This window comes from Conger conger, chromosome 2 (genome assembly GCF_963514075.1).
Source record: "Conger conger chromosome 2, fConCon1.1, whole genome shotgun sequence".
Lineage (NCBI taxonomy): Eukaryota > Metazoa > Chordata > Actinopteri > Anguilliformes > Congridae > Conger > Conger conger.
In genome coordinates, this window is record NC_083761.1 from 17,844,950 (window position 1) to 17,863,514 (window position 18,565).

At 43.9% G+C, this 18,565-nt stretch overlaps 1 protein-coding gene across 1 annotated transcript in view; it reads left to right on the top strand.

Annotated features, from left to right (window-relative positions):
• dock1 (dedicator of cytokinesis 1) overlaps window positions 1-18,565 on the top strand; it is a 254,821-nt gene that overhangs the window by 181,212 nt on the left and 55,044 nt on the right. The window contains exons 30-35 of the mRNA XM_061225326.1: window positions 5,493-5,571; window positions 6,373-6,473; window positions 10,963-11,021; window positions 14,979-15,127; window positions 16,849-16,934; window positions 18,199-18,355. Coding sequence (XP_061081310.1) covers window positions 5,493-5,571; window positions 6,373-6,473; window positions 10,963-11,021; window positions 14,979-15,127; window positions 16,849-16,934; window positions 18,199-18,355 — 631 coding nt within the window. The remainder of the gene's footprint in view (window positions 1-5,492; window positions 5,572-6,372; window positions 6,474-10,962; window positions 11,022-14,978; window positions 15,128-16,848; window positions 16,935-18,198; window positions 18,356-18,565) is intronic.

Sequence of the window (18,565 nt, forward strand, 5' to 3'; positions counted from 1 at the left end):
CTCTGGCTCGCATCTCACGCCTGGGGTCCTCTCCGTGAAGCACAGCTTAATTACAGAGGGAAGGTCTTCATGGGGGTGCTGCCGAGAGTGTCCCCAAAACTGGGGTGGCTTCTCTCCTCTCTCACCCCCCCTCCTCTCCCCTTCTCTCCCCGCCCATCCCTTCCATCCGCACTCTGGAGCTGTCGCCCGCTCCAGTTTGACACTGTCATATCTGATCAGAGTCGGCCGTCTCCCACCGCGTCCGCATTAGCATTCTCAGCCGAAAAAGTACGGCGGGCGAAAAATAAATAAATAAATCTATTGGAACACTCTGATGTGAGAAAATTGCTTTGGATTTCACGGATCAGCACACTGGTCAGAATCGTATGATTGAACAAAAAAAAAAGTCCTCCGTGGAGAAAATAAATAAATGCAGATGTTAATAGATAGAGTGGAGAGAGAAAATACAGGAGGAACACCAGCTAGGCCTGGACCTGCTACTTTTCTCATTTAACAAGGGAGAGGGGGGGCACAAGATGAACTCCCATTGTGAATAGATGTTCATCTTTCGCAATTAGTTATGTTGATGATCTGATGATTTTGTTATTCTTTGTTAATTGATCTCATTCTGTCTTCCTGTGTGCTGTCCACTGAGACTGATGTTTAAAATGGGAAACTGGTTTTCTTTTCCAATTAGCTCTCTTCGGAGGCCGTCATTTTACCTTAATTGATTGGAGAACAATAGGCAGAGGAGCTGCAAGGGGAAGTGCTTATTGGAGGAAAATTGTAAGTGGAGAAGAAGCGATAACAATTGCAGGACATGACCTCTAAAATTACTTTGCATCTCATTTTGACAAAACTCCTAATGGAAGATAAGGCTGCGTTCTCCCATGGTGCACCGGCCACTGCCCCCCTCTAGCTGTTTCCGGCCAAGAGGTCACAAGCCACTCTGCTATACGCTAATTGATTCAAATTCATGGACTTGATTAGCATCGTCATTAGCGCCTTTCAGGTGACCTCCACCGCAGAGGCAGAAAAGAGAGAAAGCCCATCCAGAGTGGCGGCGGCCTGCAGCCCTTGGGGTTGCCTGGCTGAGGGTAGCTGCTGAGGGTGGCACTACGGGGCAGGTAGGGTCTGGTTGTGAGCCAGTGAGAGAGATGATCAAAGGTGACAGCTGCCTGTCTTCTCCCAGATACATGAGAGAAAACCGCACGCACCCACACACACACATGCACACACATAACCAACGACTTCCAAAGCTCAGCAGACAAGAAGACTTCACCTCCCCTCACTCATACAGATACTGTGCCCTTCACCTTCCCTTGACTAATTCAGATCCTGTCTCCAAAAGTATGGCAGAGTGAAATATAGATTTTTTTAAGGTACTTTGATGAAAAGATGAATGTGACAAATCTACAGACAACCAGCTGGTATTTACAGGCATACATTTTACCATTTTATAGAAACAGCTGTTATTGTGTCGCATTTTCAGCTGTTTCAAATCAAGTTAATGGATGAGTAAATAAAGGTTGAAGTTGCGTAGCCCTTTATTGCAATTACTGTCTGTAAGGCAGCCGAATCGGTCCTTATGCAAGTTCCCCTGTGCGGGTGCTGGGTCTATCCCCACCGTGGTGCTTTCTCAGCTGTGGTCTTTTACCCTCTCTGCTTTCTACCTATCTAAATCAAAAAAACATTTAAAAATATGAAAGATGGGTAGACTGTCCCACCCTCCTTTTACAATCAAGGCGCTGGATAGGGCCCCTACTGTTCATAAACTGTTACACACAAGTGCGTCCCAGTGTGTTATTTTCTCTTATTACTGTCATGCAATTTACACTCAGACACAGTCTGTCATTTTATTTCTCTGAAAGACTGTTTCTGAACAGGTCATAACATGGCCATATCTAGTCTCCCTGATTTATATTTTTATTTTTATTTTTAAAACATTTTGACAATGAGTTCTGGTGATAGCAGGAAGCATATATTTATTTGATGAACGGTGGATTGTAAAATCAATACCTGTTGAGGTCTTTCATGTTAACTGGCAACAAGAAACTGTTTCATATGGTCTTTTCCTATTCCTTCAGTTTGATATAAAATGTTTTTCACATCTCTTCCTAAGAAAGGGTTGCCAACCCTTACTGGTTCTTTGGTTTAATCGTATTTTCTGTAACGGCCATCAATCTCGCAGTCCACGGTAGATACAGTATGTTTCCACCTTCATAACAGTACAGTGTACCATTGGCCTTCTCTGCAGCCTGTTTTCTGTGCTTTGCGGTAGCCGTTTGATTTCTCGCTCAGAAGGCTTGTGCGTGCTCGGAATATCCGCCCTCGAGTTTATTGGCCGTTACGACCGTTTCTTTTACTGTAGGTCGCCGTTCCTCCTTTTTGATTTGGGCTAAAAGAAATGTACCTACAGTAGTACAATCTTCACAATCTCCACTGGGTTCTCTTTTATCAGCAGTAAAGTCATATGTAATTATTTATTTGCATAGTTTGTGAGAGTAGGTTTGAATGCTTTTTCCCCTCCGTGGATGGACATTCTGAATTTGGATATTATGAATCTTTATTAACAATCGTTCAGACCCAGTTACAGTTTACACAGTGTAGAAGTGGAGCAAGATAATTGTTTCTTTAAAAAATTCAAACTCAAAATTGTAATCGGCAACTTACATTATTTAAAAGACTTGAGGTCTACATGACATGTTTTTGTGCTACATTTTTGCTAAATAAACATGTGTATTTGTGTGAGTACTGACTATTTCTTGCTTAACCATAAGTTGGAGTACACCTTCAGTATAAACTTATTCTGCATGGACTGTGAAGTAAAGTCATGTGTAACCCAAATCTAGGAAACTGGGTCGGGGCTGTCATTTAAGAATTCTAAAGCTCATGCATGCAACATTTCAGACTCCAGAAAAATATTTCTAAAGGTAATATCATTGCCAAAGTTTGCTCATTTTGGTTCAATGTGTTACTCTCTTGCTAAATTTGCTTTTTACTAAAGGTTAAGTATCCTGATGCATTATCCCCAAATTTCAAAATATAAAATGTTAGATGCAAATTTTAGGAGCACCGATCTTAGCGGTAAACAGAATGAAGCGTTCTTGTTGAGAGCCACATCTCATGGTGATTGATCATTGTTACCGAAGAAAGAACATCATGTTTTGAAACAGTTTTCGCATCAATCCCTGCTTACACGTTCTCTGCAGCGCAGATGAGCACAATTTTATGTCGCAGTGCTCAATTTGAGAACATTTTAAGAGCTTTTTAAAAACATTAACCTTGCACAACAAGGTTGTTGATGATGCACGGATTAGGGAGTGCTGTTCTAATGTGATTCTTGATTAAATGATTCTCAGTTAAAGGGAGTGCTCCAGAATCTCTGTGGATTAGGCGGGGTTGTGTGTAATGGGGCTTCCAGCCGAAAGTCCCCACGAGTGGGGCACTTCCGGTGGCATTCCTCTTTAAAGCCAGCAACAGATAGGAAATAAAGCTGAATTTGCACTAGTATTGCTAATAGGATGAACAATATGTGGTTGAATCAGGTACTTGAATACATGGATTAAATGCCTTCATACTTGGCAGATCTGATATGTTAGTGATGATATGTATGTATTGTAGTTACTGGTTACGTACTTATGCGTTCAGAAAGGGCTTGGCTTTATTGGTTTAATGGTATTTGGGATAATAGAAAGTATTACAGCAGTGACCAAGACACAATGTGCACGACTGAAACGTCATATTCAGTACAGCACACTGGAAGGATGGGAGTCTCGCATATTTTGTATGTAGGTTAACAATTTTTATAAACACTGTTGATACTCTGGCTCTTTCAAACAATCAACTCTTATATACAGTCCAGTATTTGCTAAGTGAAGCAAGGTCATTGGGAATCAAAATGTCACCAGCTGCGTATCACTGTTCGCAATGAAATTGATTACCGAATTATCGAGTATGCAATTAGAGAGAAGTAGATTTTCCATTGGCCCAGGGCCTCTAGAACCAGGAGTTAAACCAGTGCAGGAATGATGGTCAGCCTGTACACTGACAGTATGTTGTCAAGTAGGCTACAGCACTGGTCGCCATGGGCAAGTAGTTTTTCACTGGGAGGGGCAAGTGAGTTCTTTCCTGACCCTTTTTACACCTTGTTACTCTGTGCAGTGCAGTGGATTATCAACTTATTCCATACGGAGCTATTGGGAAGTTCTCTTTACATTAACCTATTGCAGGGATCATCAAATCGAAATCCGGCCCTGGTTTTCTTTTCTCCCAGGTAATTAGCTGAACAATTAGTGCTAACGATTGGCCAGATTGTCTTCACACCTGACTCCCAGGGAAAAGGGAGGGTGGAAAACCAGCCGTTCTCAACCCTCGAGGGCTGTGATTTGAGGAACGGGGGTCTATTGCTTCATGAAACAGGAGTTAAATCAGTCCAGCAATGATATATGAGTTGTCACTGCACTCCAACATTGGTGTACAAGATCAAACAGCATTTTATGGGCAGGGGGAAGCGAGGGAACAGTGTCCGTTAGCCTTCCTAAAGTCGTCCCGCCTGCCGTCGCTTTCGCTCCCCGCTTTGAGGAAGCTGCTCGTCCCAGTAATGCCCGTCTGCTTTCCGAACGCAACGGCAGCGATTAAGTTTATCATCTGTGTCTTATTTCACATCTCTGTGTAGGTGAACACTTTATTGCGAGCCTTGCATTAGAGTAAGCGCCAGGGTCAGTGGAGAAGAGGTATTACACATTGTTTCAAGGTTAATAATCTGTGTTTATTGCTTGCTGTTTCCAAACGGGTTTTAAGTGCTCCGCTGCACCGATGACGTTTCTTCACCAAAAAGGAACGAGATACAGTAGAGCAACAGTGTTATATAATGCACGGACCAATAAGCAATTTGAATTTAACATATTTGCTCAGTTCCTGGGCTTGTTGCTGTAACATTGTTCCTTTAAGGTAGTTGCTCACTGTAAATATAAGAGGATAATGTTAGAGAATGAGTGATGAATGCAATGTCAGCCATGTGAATATCGCAACAGTATTAAACATGTTATTTGAAACGTAACTAACCACACGTCAGCATCACATTATTACAGTTGCATTGCCATGGCTTATGCTCATTCTAAACTACATAATAAAGCAAATATTAAAAGGGCGCCACAGTACTCTACAGGTTGTAGCATATTTATTAGCATCTAAAATTGATCTCTGGCTCCATGGCAGTTTAATTAATACTGCTAATTAAAGTTGATTTTAACTGAATAGTAATGTGAACCGTTAATGCATATGCAGGCTTAACAGTTTTTTTTGCAACTACATCAGAGGAACTTGGAAAAAGATTTTGTCATAAAACAAAATTACTATCAATGTCTGGCTAAATATTTCAATTAATGAAAAAAAGATGGCTTGCGCATTGTGAATGAAGGAATTGCTCTGTGGTAATTTGCTGAGAGTCATTACTGCTTATCTGATTGGTGTGAATTCACGGTTTAATAAAGAACCTTCTTGTCTTTCAGAGTCTTTTTGCGGGCGATTAATCAGTATGCTGCTGTGCTGAACAAGAAGTTCCTCGATCAAACCAACTTTGAACTTCAAGTAAATACTGGGCCGTGGGTCATGGAAGTGGTCAGACTGAAACAGGAATATTGTCAATACTGTCTCTTACATCACCCCCTTAATAGTTAGGTTGTGTGTGTGTGTGTGTGTGTGTGAATGTGTACGTGTGTCTCTGTGAGAGAGATTCTTGCAAAATTGCACAGTTAGCAATTTTGATTTTTATAGTTAGTGAATACACAATATAATTCAACGAAATGGCAGTGCCACAGAGGTTTTAATGCACCTTACAGCTGAAACTGTAAATCCACAAACCCCTCACAATTGAATTTCTCTTGAACTAAGCTTTCTTTCTCTCTCTCTCCTAACTACTACATCTCATCTGCAGTACTTTGAAAAATGTGCCAAATCATTTTACTAAAATGACTCAAATTTGCTTGACAAAAAAGAAAAATGTGCCAGATTGACTGTATATGATGACTGCAGAGTAAATGAAGCTGTAATTGTAATAGGGATTGTCATAACTGCAATTTCAGCTGGTGATACTGAAGCTTATGTTGCATTTCCTCTCCAAAATGATGTTTCATACAATAATGATTTTTATAGCAGTAGTAATATATTGCATTCATTGAGAGCAGTTCACAGTCTGGGCTTTCATGAGAAGAAGCATACCTCAGCAGCCACCGTCGTGCAGCACCCACCAAGGTGTTGCGCGGCAGCCATTTTACGCCAGACGAGGAGCAGTAGGACATGGCAGTACATTGTAATTAGTGCCTACGGATTGATGCCTTCCTCCTGCCAAACCCAGCTGACTCACTCTCTCTCCTGCGTTTACGTTCACAGCTGTGGAACAACTACTTCCACCTCGCCGTGGCCTTCCTCACCCAGGAATCCCTCCAGCTGGAGAACTTCTCCAGCGACAAACGTGCCAAGATCTTCCACAAGTGAGTTGCTTTCACCTCGGGCGAGCATGAAAGCTTGCCTCAGCCGCGGCCGTTACATGGAATCCTCTTAATAATTCATGGCACCGGGGCCTCTGGGGTTCCCCACCAGAGGCGGTGCTGGATGCTTCCGTCGAAACGTCAAGGTTCTGACCGCAGTTTGAGCCCCTCTCAGCTTTTCCCAGACCCCACTCGCTGCTTCTTTCTTCTTTCTGTTTTGATTTTTGTAGTCCTGTTCACAGTAAAGAGCTGGAGAATTGTAGTTCTTCTGCGTTCACTTTTCATGCATATATCATTTATTATTTTTTTTTTTTTAAAGCATGAACCTTTATAGCATGTAAAGTATTGTATAGTATGTTATTTCTAATCGCAATAGCTGGAGGTCTGATGCAGCTGGTTGTAAATAAGTAGCGCAGGAAGTTAGAAGTTACACAAGGTCCTCAGCAGAAGAACTTTATTTCTTTTCAGATTAAAAAAAACATTACTAATATAATGAATTAATATATAATTTGTTTTCTTTGGATCTTTGCTTGCGACATTATGATGTAAAATTGGTTGTGCAAATAATTATTTGAAGTGGGTAAGGAATTCAAAGGATTGTGTATACAGTCTGGTGTACTCCCTGTCATCGCAGTCATGGTGTAAACCCTGCTGCTCTTCTCCGGAACAAATAGGTATAAGACTGTATCAGGGTTTTGTCTTATTACAAGGTGCATTTTAGATGTAAGATTGATGGACGCTGGCTTCGTGGGTCAAACCATAGAGATTCATATTTAACTAGACAGGCGAGCACAACTTCAGCTAACCTAAGCTTGTGAAGTAAGTTAGCCTGCCCTGCACATATTGAGTGCTAAATATTGAAGCTCCCATTAAAGTAAATGGAAAACAGACTTTTGAAGGCAAAATAAAACATCCCGGTGCTATTTTGAAACTAGATTCTTACATTTCATATGAAAAACAAACATGGACACACCATTTTCCAACTCTTAAAGTCTAATTAGTACGGTTGCTTCATTATCTAGGACTGCTTTAAAAATCGACAGGCTTCCTGAACTTTGTGAGGAAAGAGGTCATTTTATTACAGTTTGTTGTCTTATTTAGTTCGACTCGGTTGTCTCTTTCTTTTCACTTGTCTTGATGAAGATAGCTGCAGTTTCACATAAATACAAAGGGCATTACCGAAATATGAAGCGTCGCAAATAAACAGCATTCATGGTTCATTAAACTGGGCCAGGTAAATCTGTGATCAACGTGAAGCCTGATAACAGCCGCCATCAACTTAATTGTAATTGCGGTTTTTAACTCAGTCGGGGGTGTGAAATAAACTGCGCGAGCTGAACAGAGCGGAATCCTTGTGCCTTCCTGAACCCCCCCGCTCCCTGTGTGTAAGCGCAGGCCGTCGGTAAAAAGCTCACAGCCGTAGCTGCCATTAACACAGCCATACGGGCTTCCCTGCCAGAAGGAAGTGCAATCCTGTTTCACGCCACCCCCTTTATTGCCATGTTCCTCCCTGGCTCTGGGACGGGGAGCACAATAACGCCCCCGCGAGTTTGTATTTCGCTAAGCCCTCCATACCCCAGCTGTCCGGCCCAGAACCGTCTCTTTGTTGCCCTGGCTCTCCAGAGCGGCTCAGTTTCCTGCCCAGGAGGGATTATGCTCTTTATCGGAGCGAAAAGGGGGGAGGGCGAAGACGGGGTGGTGGTGGGAAGGGAGGGGAGGGGGGGGGGAGGGGAGGGGAGGGGAGGGGGGGGGGGGGGGGGTGCACTCTCCTGGCTCTACGTTTGAAGTCGACAGCGAAATCCAACCTGTCATTAAAGGAGAAGAGCTTTCCGTGGGAGGCGTTCAAAGAGGAATGGGTTGACGCTAACCCTCTCGATTGTTCGATCCCCGTCGCGGATGGCAATTACATTCCGCCGCATCGCGAGCCCACTGGGGACCTGGAGTCCCAGTACGCCTCTTCCCAGGGGACCTACCGCCTGCCCGCCCTCCCGCACGTGCGTTGGAATACGGCTGAGTCCGCTTCTCACAATCATCCCTCTTCCTGAAAGCCGTAACATGGCACTTGTCATGATTTCCTTTTCACTACTTGTGTAGGCGGATATTTATTGGTCCGCACATGATTTTTAATATTAGGATGCACTTCTTAAGCCAGTTGGAATATTCAATTACAGAAGATCATTTGTGGTGAATTGCCAAGCGGCAGGCCAAAGGCTGGAAAGGCCTGCTGCTGTAGCATCTGTGATAGCATACTGCACTTTTCTCCCTCTATTTAACATACTGTGGGATTATGTATTGCTCATACCCGTACTTCCTTAGGTCTCCCCAGTGGCTCTGCCAGTAAAGGTGTTCTCCGCAAAGTCAAACTCTGTAGTCACAGTCAGAAGCTGACACTGACCGAGAATCCGCAGTCACGGAGCAAAGGTGGAGTTCCTGAAGTTACCTCTGTTTAACCCGAGGTTGGTACTCTCGGCAATGCACCGGGAATGCACAGGTTACCGGTTGTCACGCAGCGACTAGCGCAGTACAGCTGAGACAGCCATCAGGACCAGTGAGCAAACAATTATAACTCTTATGCTTCGAGGACCTTTTTTCCCCGCTCGATTTAACTTCGCTCTTAGCTTTGTGCCTCTGAGTGGTACTGACACTATCAAACAAAACAAAAATACCACAAAATTCCCAGTTAATGGCCAGTCTGCCAAGACTGATGACCAAAGCCGACCGTCTGTGAGCGCAGTTTGTAAACAGTGAGTTAGGATGACAGAAGGCTCATTATGTTCCACTTTCGGCATGCAGACATCTGAGCACATTACCCGAGAGAGCTAATGAATTCTAATCTGCTTTTTATTAGGCCGTGTTGAAGATTGTGTTTGGTTTCGGGTCTCTGGTGAGTACACGCATAACTCCAGATGGGCCCTGCGTCGACTCCAGCGAGCTCCCTGGTGTTTCTTTAGAGGGGACCCGACAGTTTGTCCTAAGCACATGAGAATACATGATGGCGCGCTCATCATTTACCCACATGCTAGAGAAGGTCCTGCACAGCAACAAGCCTGGACTTCTTTCCCTGCCTCGACTACTCTGCTGTCCTGGCAAGTTGATTGCCGGATTTTTCTTTTTTTCTGGTCACTTTCTGTTTTCTCCTTTCCAGGGCGCTTCCTGTTTTGTTCTTTCCAGGAAGAGTCCATCACTGCCACTGCCACTGCCATTGACTTTGACTTCTGTTCAAAGACCCCTTAATCCAGTAGCCCACTCAATGGGCCTGTGCTGATCTGATCCACTCCGCGAGGAGCCCTGTCCATCAGTAGAGCTCGCACTTCCCAGAGTCTGACAGGTGTGGCCTGTTGCTGACAGCTGACTGAGGCTGCACTTAATTGGCCTCTATTTTTGACATGGCAGTGATATGGTTACTGATTACATCCGTGTCATTTTGGCTGAAGCTCACCTTGTTTGTTCATTATTTAGTACATACAGACAATGCAGAAAAACGAGTATTCATAATATTTAGATACACGTAGAACATAGATGCTGGGTTTTAAGCTTCAAAATATTTCAGAAGTACCGTAAGTGTTTTTCTGTTGTGTGTAATCCAGGCTGCCCTGTCTTTGTTGGTACATTGTTCCTATTGATTTGTTTTTCTGAAGGTTATTCTTCTGGTGATGTTTAAGCATCCAACAATCCATTGCATTTTGACACCATTCGAAAGTATAATACTTTGATCCTAATGAGTGACGTCTTTCCATTAACCTTGCTGTACGCGCCGTCCATAATGCGAGCAATACCAGTTTTTTACACTTGCAAGAGTTCGAGATGAATGCGCACGGGTTCTGCTGACTGGAACAAGCCTGACGCCGTTACCGTCGAAGCTGCCAACAGGGAGACCACTTCACCTTCTTCCTTAATAGTTTCTAATGTCCCGTCCTTGGTGTCATTAATTACAGCTTCTCGGAAACCTATTGGCAAGGCAGTCGATAGGCTATAAGAATTCTGCCGGGTACCTCTGGTTCTCTGAAATGTCAGGCCATGACTGAGGCTGAGAATTTATATTAATGAGGGGGTCGTATAAAGCACAATGTCAGAGACATTTCCCCACCTTTCCCCAGCAAGGGAAGGGAAATTAGTGACAGCAATTCTTAGTGGCGCCATCTGTAGGCAGTGGCGCTCAGGTCACCTGCCCCCCGAGGTGGATGATTAAATAAGATGGATAGCATGAGATATGCCACCCTTTGCCCACTCGTGGTATTCCGTAAGGTCCCTTCACTCGGCTTTATGCAGATTTTTTGATGAACTGGACTTATGGAGAATGTAAGCGAATCTGCAGAAACTGCTGAAGTTCACTCTTCTGAGTTTCCTCCCCACTCCTGCAGTTTTTGCTAAATCCTAATTATTCTGTATTTCAAACACTGACCATGTTTTGTGATTTTGTGCATACTGATGAAATATTGTTTTTTTGCCAGTTTGCTCCTTATTTATTTCCTTTTTCTTATGACGGTTTTAGGTACCAGGATATGAGGCGACAGATTGGGTTTGAAATCCGAGACATGTGGTACAATTTAGGTAAGTCACGTTTTTGTGTATTTCCAATCTTAGAGAATGTCCTATTTATATAAAGTAAATTGCTCTTGCTTATAATAACATCTATTTTACATAATATATAAAATATTCATATTTTATTTTTTACTGCCTACCATGCCTTCTTATGTTCGGTGTTTTCTTCGAAAAAGTCTCAACTAAATATAAGATTTCACAAGTAATGTCTTCACTTCATTATCCAGGGTCACCCGCACTTATGTGCAGAAATTACAGTACATAAAACGCAAAAATAGAGGTGCAGCTAGACAATGCATTGAAGTGAAGGAATAATTAACTCCTGGTCTCATGGCGGGTGTTAAAAGTCAAAAAAAGAAATCAGAGGTGATAAAAGGGCTTCCTTTTTTAGTCTCCACATCAGCAAAGTGCATTTTTAGTCACCCGCTGACTGTATGTGTTCACACTAATGCAGTCCTTCCTAATTAGAGCTCTCAGTTTGGATTGATTAATTCGCTGTGATTTTCATCTCGCAACCTCCGCTTGTACCTGAGGCGACAATCAGAAAATCAGCCACCTAATAAACTGCAGGGGAACGGAGACAAATGGGGAAATGAGCTCAACAAGCTGGAATCCAGACTCCTGTTCTCAGGGCTTTTACTAAACAAATGACTTTTGTATTGAGAGCCACTTAATTAACGGTTGTCCTGGACACTGGGGCCGGACATTGGTGACTTCTCCCTGTATGTTGTGAGATAGTCCAGGGAGACGAGGGGAGCGTCCTGTTCCATTCAGGAAAACCGTTAATGGCAGAGATCCACAACTGGTGGTTCTCGATTACATTTACATTTACATTTTAGTCATTTGGCAGACGCTTTTAATCCAAAGCGACTTACAAGTGCATAGGTTCTACCACAAGTCAAAGCATCACATCCAGAACTAGAAAAATACACCAGGACTGCTGTTCTAAACATATAGTCGTCATCATAAGTGCAATTTTTTTTTTTTTTTTTTTTTTTTTTTTTTGGGGGGGGGCGGGGGGGGGGGGGGGGGGTTAGACAGGGATAGGGGTATCAGAAGGGGGGGGGGCGGGGTAAATCAGGAGGGGGGACTAAGGTAGAGTTTGAAGAGGTGTGTTTTGAGTCTGCGTCGAAATAGGGGGAGGGATTCTGCTGTCCTGACAGTGGTAGGCAAGTCATTCCACCACTGCGGAACCAGAACGGAAAACAGGCGTGAACGTGCAGCTCGACCGCCAGGTGCCCGTAGAGAGGGAACCGTAAGGCGACCAGAGCTGGCAGACCGGAGTGGTCTAGCTGGGGAGTAGGGAGTGATCAGGGATTGTATGTAATGTGGGGCAGTCCCCTTAGCAGCCTGAAATGCCAACACTAGGGCCTTGAATCGGATGCGTGCGGCAATAGGAAGCCAGTGGAGGCCAATGAGAAGCGGGGTGACATGAGCCGACCTGGGCTGACTGGTGATCAAGCGGGCTGCAGCATTCTGGACCAGCTGGAGGGGCTTGATGGCGCACGCTGGGAGACCGGCTAGGAGGGAGTTGCAGTAATCCAGGCGGGAAATGACGAGCGCCTGGACTAGGAGCTGGGTGGCTTTCTCCGTCAGGAGATGACGGATGCGGCGTATATTAAACAGAAAGAACCTGCAGGTTCTGGCAGTGGAGGATACTTGTGGACTCGATGGCTAAGAACCGGTGGTTCTGGTCTGGCCAATTTTGTTATTTCGCTGACTCTTTTATCCAAAGTGAATTCTAGTTGATTAACCTAAGCAGGGAACAATCTCCCCTGGAGAATATGGGGTTAAGGCCCTTTCCCTGCGGGTCTTATTGTGGCTATATCGGTGCTTGAACCACAAACCTTCTGGGTCCCAGTCATAGGTCCCAGTCATGTAGCTTAGCCACAAGGCTTACCTTGGTGAAAAGAAGAAGGGCTGAATTTGGATTTGAGGGCCAGAGTTGATGATCCCTGATAATAAGAATGGGTAAAGAGGCAGGAGAGGTAATCCCGGGGTTTGATGGACAGGCGGTCCTGAAATCCTAGAGAAGGAAGCCAACCTCATAAGTTTCCCTTCAGTTTTCAATTAAAACTTTGTGCAGCTGCTTGTTCTCGTAGCGGAGCGCTAATTCTAACTGATGAGATGGAGCCTGCAACATGTCGTTCTATGCACCTGGAACAACAGAGCCGCTGGCATATGCTTACTGACGGCTCACCCTCACACCTGCTAAGGCTTCAGCCACCGCCAGCTGGAGTCCTGCTTCTGCCGCCATTTTCTAATTTTCCCCTGTTGTTACGGATTGATACAGTTAGTCTAAATCTCCTGTGGGTAACATCAGTACTATGGATGGATGCACTAGTTTTTAAGTCTTGTGGATAAGATCACTGTTATTGATGGCTGCAGTGGTTCTAAATCTCTTGCGTGTCTGTCGTTTTTATGAATTCCCTGTGGGTTTATGGATTGTGGGTAAGAACTTTGTTACGGCTGCATACAGTGGTTCAAAGTCACTTGTGGGTAAGATCATCAATGCTACAGCGGTTCTATGTCTCTTGTGTGTCAGGTGTTTTTTATGTATTCCCAGTGGGTTTATGGATTATGGGTAAGAACTTTGTTATGGTTGCCTGCAGTGGTTCAGAGAAACTAGAAATATCTTTGTTATCGATGATTTTAGTGGTTCTCACTCTCTTGTCGGTAAGATCATTGTTATGGATGGATGCAGTGTTTCTTGGCCTGTGAGTTAGGTCAGTCTCATTGAGGAGCTGCAGAATGGTGCTACGTTTGATTAGTGAAGCCAACTGATTTAATAAACAGAGTTGGAGGGAGGTAGCGCTCTGGACCTGGGAATTGTGGGACGAAGAATGAGTCTGGCAGTATGGAGCTGAAGGTGTGAGTTGTGTTACTGGTGCTTCCCTTTCACTTACCAAGGCAAATAATCAAGTAACTTACCATGGTAGTGCATTCATATTTCTGTTGGATTAGCGTGGAGTTCATATTGCATGTGATATAAAAAAAAAATTACTCCCACAAGTGCACATAAATGATCAACTGGGACTTTGTATAAATTTCTGAGGCTGATTGTTCCATCTTCAGTGCTGATGGTCTTCTAGCATGTTAGGATTGATAGTCATCGTCTCACAGCTAATGAAATTTAACCATTAACTTTCAAATGTGAGCGCTCTCTGTCTTACACCAGAGGATTTAACCAAGGTATGTGTGTACCTGCAGCTAGGGCTAGGCGATATAGATATTATAGATTATTATTAAAAGACAGTGATTATGGAATGCCGTAATAGTCATCCAAACTTTGAAGGGCCTTAAATTACTTCCAGAAAAAAATGTCCCCACTGTTATCCTGTTATCAATTTGTTGATAACACAGCCAGTCAGCAGTATGGCCTTGTAGCTTCTGTGTGGTTGATGAAAAAACAGTTGGCCAAATGGAAGCTGTATGACCTTGGTGCTGCTTGCATGTCTTAACACCCATTACATAACAGTGGTTTTATTTAACATCTTTCGCCCAGAATCATTGCATGCAGCCTCTGAATTTGGATGTTTCCAAATGAATCGGGTTTAATTAAAAGAAAGAAAAGACTAAAAGAAAGGCTGTACATCACATGGTGGTGGTAAATGGCAAATGGTCTGCATTAATATAGCACTTCCAAAGCGCTGATGCTTCTCATGACCATCACTGCGATCGATAATTATCATTGTTGTACATTGTGCTACCTGCCTATGTTATGCACTTCAAACTGCTGAGTGGTACATTGGATAATGGAATATAATTACATGGGAAGATACATATATGACTTGCTTATAAAAATCAATGTGCTTGAGTCCCAGGGATAGGCACAGTTCTGTAATATGGTACGGAACCTCTTTCAAACCAGAAAAAAATCTGAATCTTTTGTTAAGGCTGGATATTTTCCTGAGTTCCAGCCATTTCCCTCTTGTAGCCTGTTAATGGAATTTGTTCTGTTGACAGGTCCTCACAAGATCAAGTTCATCCACGAGATGGTGGGTCCAATCCTGGAGATGACGCTGGTCCCTGAGATTGAGCTGCGGAAAGCCACCATTCCCATCTTCTTCGACATGATGCAGTGCGAGTTCCACTATACCCGGAGCTTCCAAAAGGTCTGTATCCTCTGGGAATAACCCTCTTATTCCCCAAACCTTATTCCCGAGTCCCGTGTCTCGCTTTCAGCCTGGCACAGTCCAGGTGTGTGCATCAGAGATCACTTCCTTCTTAAGCATGCCTCTGGAAGCAGAGGCATTAGACAAACAAGGCAATATATATGCAGGCTATGTTTAATTTAATGTATTCTCAACACAGTGCTAAGAACCTGTAAATATTAGAGCAGGTGAAAATGTATTGTCCATTCTTCTGCTTGGAATCTGAGATGAAGTCACGGTATGAGATAGACATTGCATTGCGTGCACACTTTATGGAAATTGTGTTACTAATATGCATAAAATTCAGTTCTGTGGATACAAATATGATTGCTTTCTGCACAGAATACAATATCGTCTGAGCAGAATCGCGCTCCCTTGTTTGGAGTCCAGAACCTGTAAACTCACACCGCCAAAATGGACAATGTGGCGTTTTTAAAATGCCGTTCTGTTGAATAATCTCCCTAATCATGTCTCACAGGCCGTCTGCGTGCACGGAGCATTCTGATAGGTCCCAGCTGTTCTGTCATTAAAAGTCATCCTGTACTTATGAATATCTGTTCAGGGATTTGCTGTTGGTGGAGGACGCGTTAATCTCAGGCTGTTCTCGATGCGGCACGGTGCTCAGTGCCAGCCAGGCTGGAAAGTTGTTTAAACTTTGTTGCCTGTCTCTGTGGCTCAGGCACAAAACCTGCTCAGTTCCATTCCCTTTACTGCCAATATTACGCTATTTACAGATGGAGGGAGAGAGAAATATTACACTGTTTTTTCAGAGAGGGAGAAAGAGTGAGCGGGAGGGAGGGAGTGGCGGGAGAGGGAGGGTGGGAGAGAGTGAGTGAGAGAGTGAGAGAGTGAGAGAGTGAGAGAGTGAGAGAGTGAGAGAGTGAGTGAGAGAGTGAGTGAGTGAGTGAGAGAGAGTGAGAGAGAGAGGGAGGCAGAGAGCGAGAGTGAGTGAGAGAGGGGGGCAGAGAGCGAGAGAGAGAGGGCGGCAGAGAGAGAGAGAGAGAGAGAGAGAGAGAGAGGGAGGTGGAGAGAGGCAGAGAGAGAGAGGCAGAGAGAGAGGCAGAGAGAGAGAGGCAGAGAGAGAGAGGCAGAGAGAGAGAGGCAGAGAGGGAGAGGGAGAGGCAGAGAGAGAGGCAGAGTGATCAAGTAGTGCAGCTTATTTGTCAGTGGAGTAAACTGTGATCAGTTTCATCATTTGGTTCCAACCTCATTTATAGTCGAGGTATATATTTTTTTACTGCCCTTTGCTGAGGCTAAGTAAATTTGCAGTCTAACCAGTGCAGTCTATTCTGGCAAAGGCCTCACCGCTACAATCTGACACACTGCACACACTGCAGCCGTTGCAAATTGAGTTGTTTCAGCTCCATAAAACTTTCTCCGCTGCAGCCATATACAAATACATTCGGTATTAGCTCCATGAATCACCTACCTAGACCCCGAGAAGTTTACTGCCCCCAACACCTCAGCGAAGAAATCAGAAAGCGACGAAATCAGAAAACGAACACCTCAGCGTTCACCGATCCCATCCTGTGAGTTAGTGAGCGACGATGAGCACGGTCACGCAGGCTGACAGCAGTGGGCGATGAACCGGGGAGACTCCTTCCCCTCTCCCAAACTCCAGCTAATGAAATTAAACATTAGCCATGTTAGCGAATGTTCACGCCTGTTGTGTCTAATTGCAGTTTGAGAACGAGATCATCACCAAGCTGGATCACGAGGTGGAAGGGGGCCGCGGAGACGAGCAGTACAAGGTCCTCTTTCAGAAGATGTGAGTGTTTATTAACGGCAAGACGATAATGCAATTACAGCACAATGCATTTAAGTGCTCGTGGTCTTGGCCTTACAAGGATGTTACCGTTTCTTTCAAGTGTTTCTGCTTGGTTTAATCCTTTATTGTCATGAGTGTAGCTTAGGAGTGGTTAGTAGACTGAATTTTCAGACCCAAGGGTTGTGGGCTGAAATGCTGCAACGCATAAATCAGAGGTTGTATGGAATGAGGATCGATCCATTTCTGGATTCCTTGCTAACCTGTGATCTTAATTATTCAGATAGCGCAATCTTGATTTTGGATTGATTTGTGTTTTTACGTGGCAATAATGTTTTACTATGCTGATATACAGCATTGGTGTATATGAGTTTAGAAAATCTTTCAGGCCCAGAGATGTGCACCCTTGTGTAAATGCTTACTGTAGCTCTATTAATGGACAGCTTATATGTAAAATGTTGAAAGGCAAAGTCATAACACTTAAGGTGAACCCCTTGCTATAAGGCTGCGATAACGCTGTCATACACATGATATAGCAGCTGTCACAAGATGGCATCACAGATGATGTTTGGTTATGCCAAATGACAGAAAACTGTCAGTTTTATCAGTACATTTTATGAAAGTAACATCTGTCAGCATTTACCAATAAAAGAATTTGCATGCTGCATTAACTCCTGTGTATGCTGCATTAACTTGTGTGCATGCTGCATTACTTGTGTTCATGCTGTGTTAACTATGTGCATTCTTCATTAACTGTACTTTCTGAGTTAACTGTGTTCACGCTACATCAACTGGGCTTTCTGAGTTAACAGTGTTCATGGAACGTTAACTGCTTTCTGAGTTAAGCGTGTTCATGCTATGTTAACTGTGCTTTCTGAGTTAGCTGTGTTCATGCTACGTTAACTGTGCTTTCTGAGTTAACTGTTTTCATGCTACGTTAACTGTGCTTTCTGAGTTAAGCCTGTTCATGCTACGTTAACTGTGCTTTCTGAGTTAAGCTTGTTCATGCTGTGTTAACTGTGCTTTCTGAGTTATCTGTATTCAGACCATGTTAACTGTGCTTTCTGAGTTAAGCGTGTTCATGCTTCATTAACTGTGCTTTCTGACGTAGCTGTGTTCATGCTATGTTAACTGTGCTTTCTGAGTTCAGCGTGTTCATGCAATGTTAAGTGTGCTTTCTGAGTTAACTGTGTTCACGCTATGTTAACTGTGCTTTCTGAGTTAACCTTGTTCTTGGTACGTTAACCGTGTTGACGCCTTGCCCTAGCCTGCTGGAGCACTGCAGGAAACACAAGTACCTGGCCAAGAACGGAGAGAACTTCGTCACCCTGGTGGTCAGTCTGCTGGAAAGGCTGCTGGACTACAGGACCATCATGCACGACGAGAACAAGGAGAACCGCATGAGCTGCACTGTCAACGTACTGGTGAGATGCTGCCACAACCTCTTAACACTCCGATTTTTACACTTTTTTTACACTTTCCTCACACTCCAACACACTCTGATATGTCTTGCTCACACTCCACCGCACAGTGATATGTCTTTCTCGCACTTCACTAAACCCTTGCTAACCCTCTCTCACACACCCTGCTTTGTCTGCCACACCTACCTCACACAGTCACGTACATCACACTTC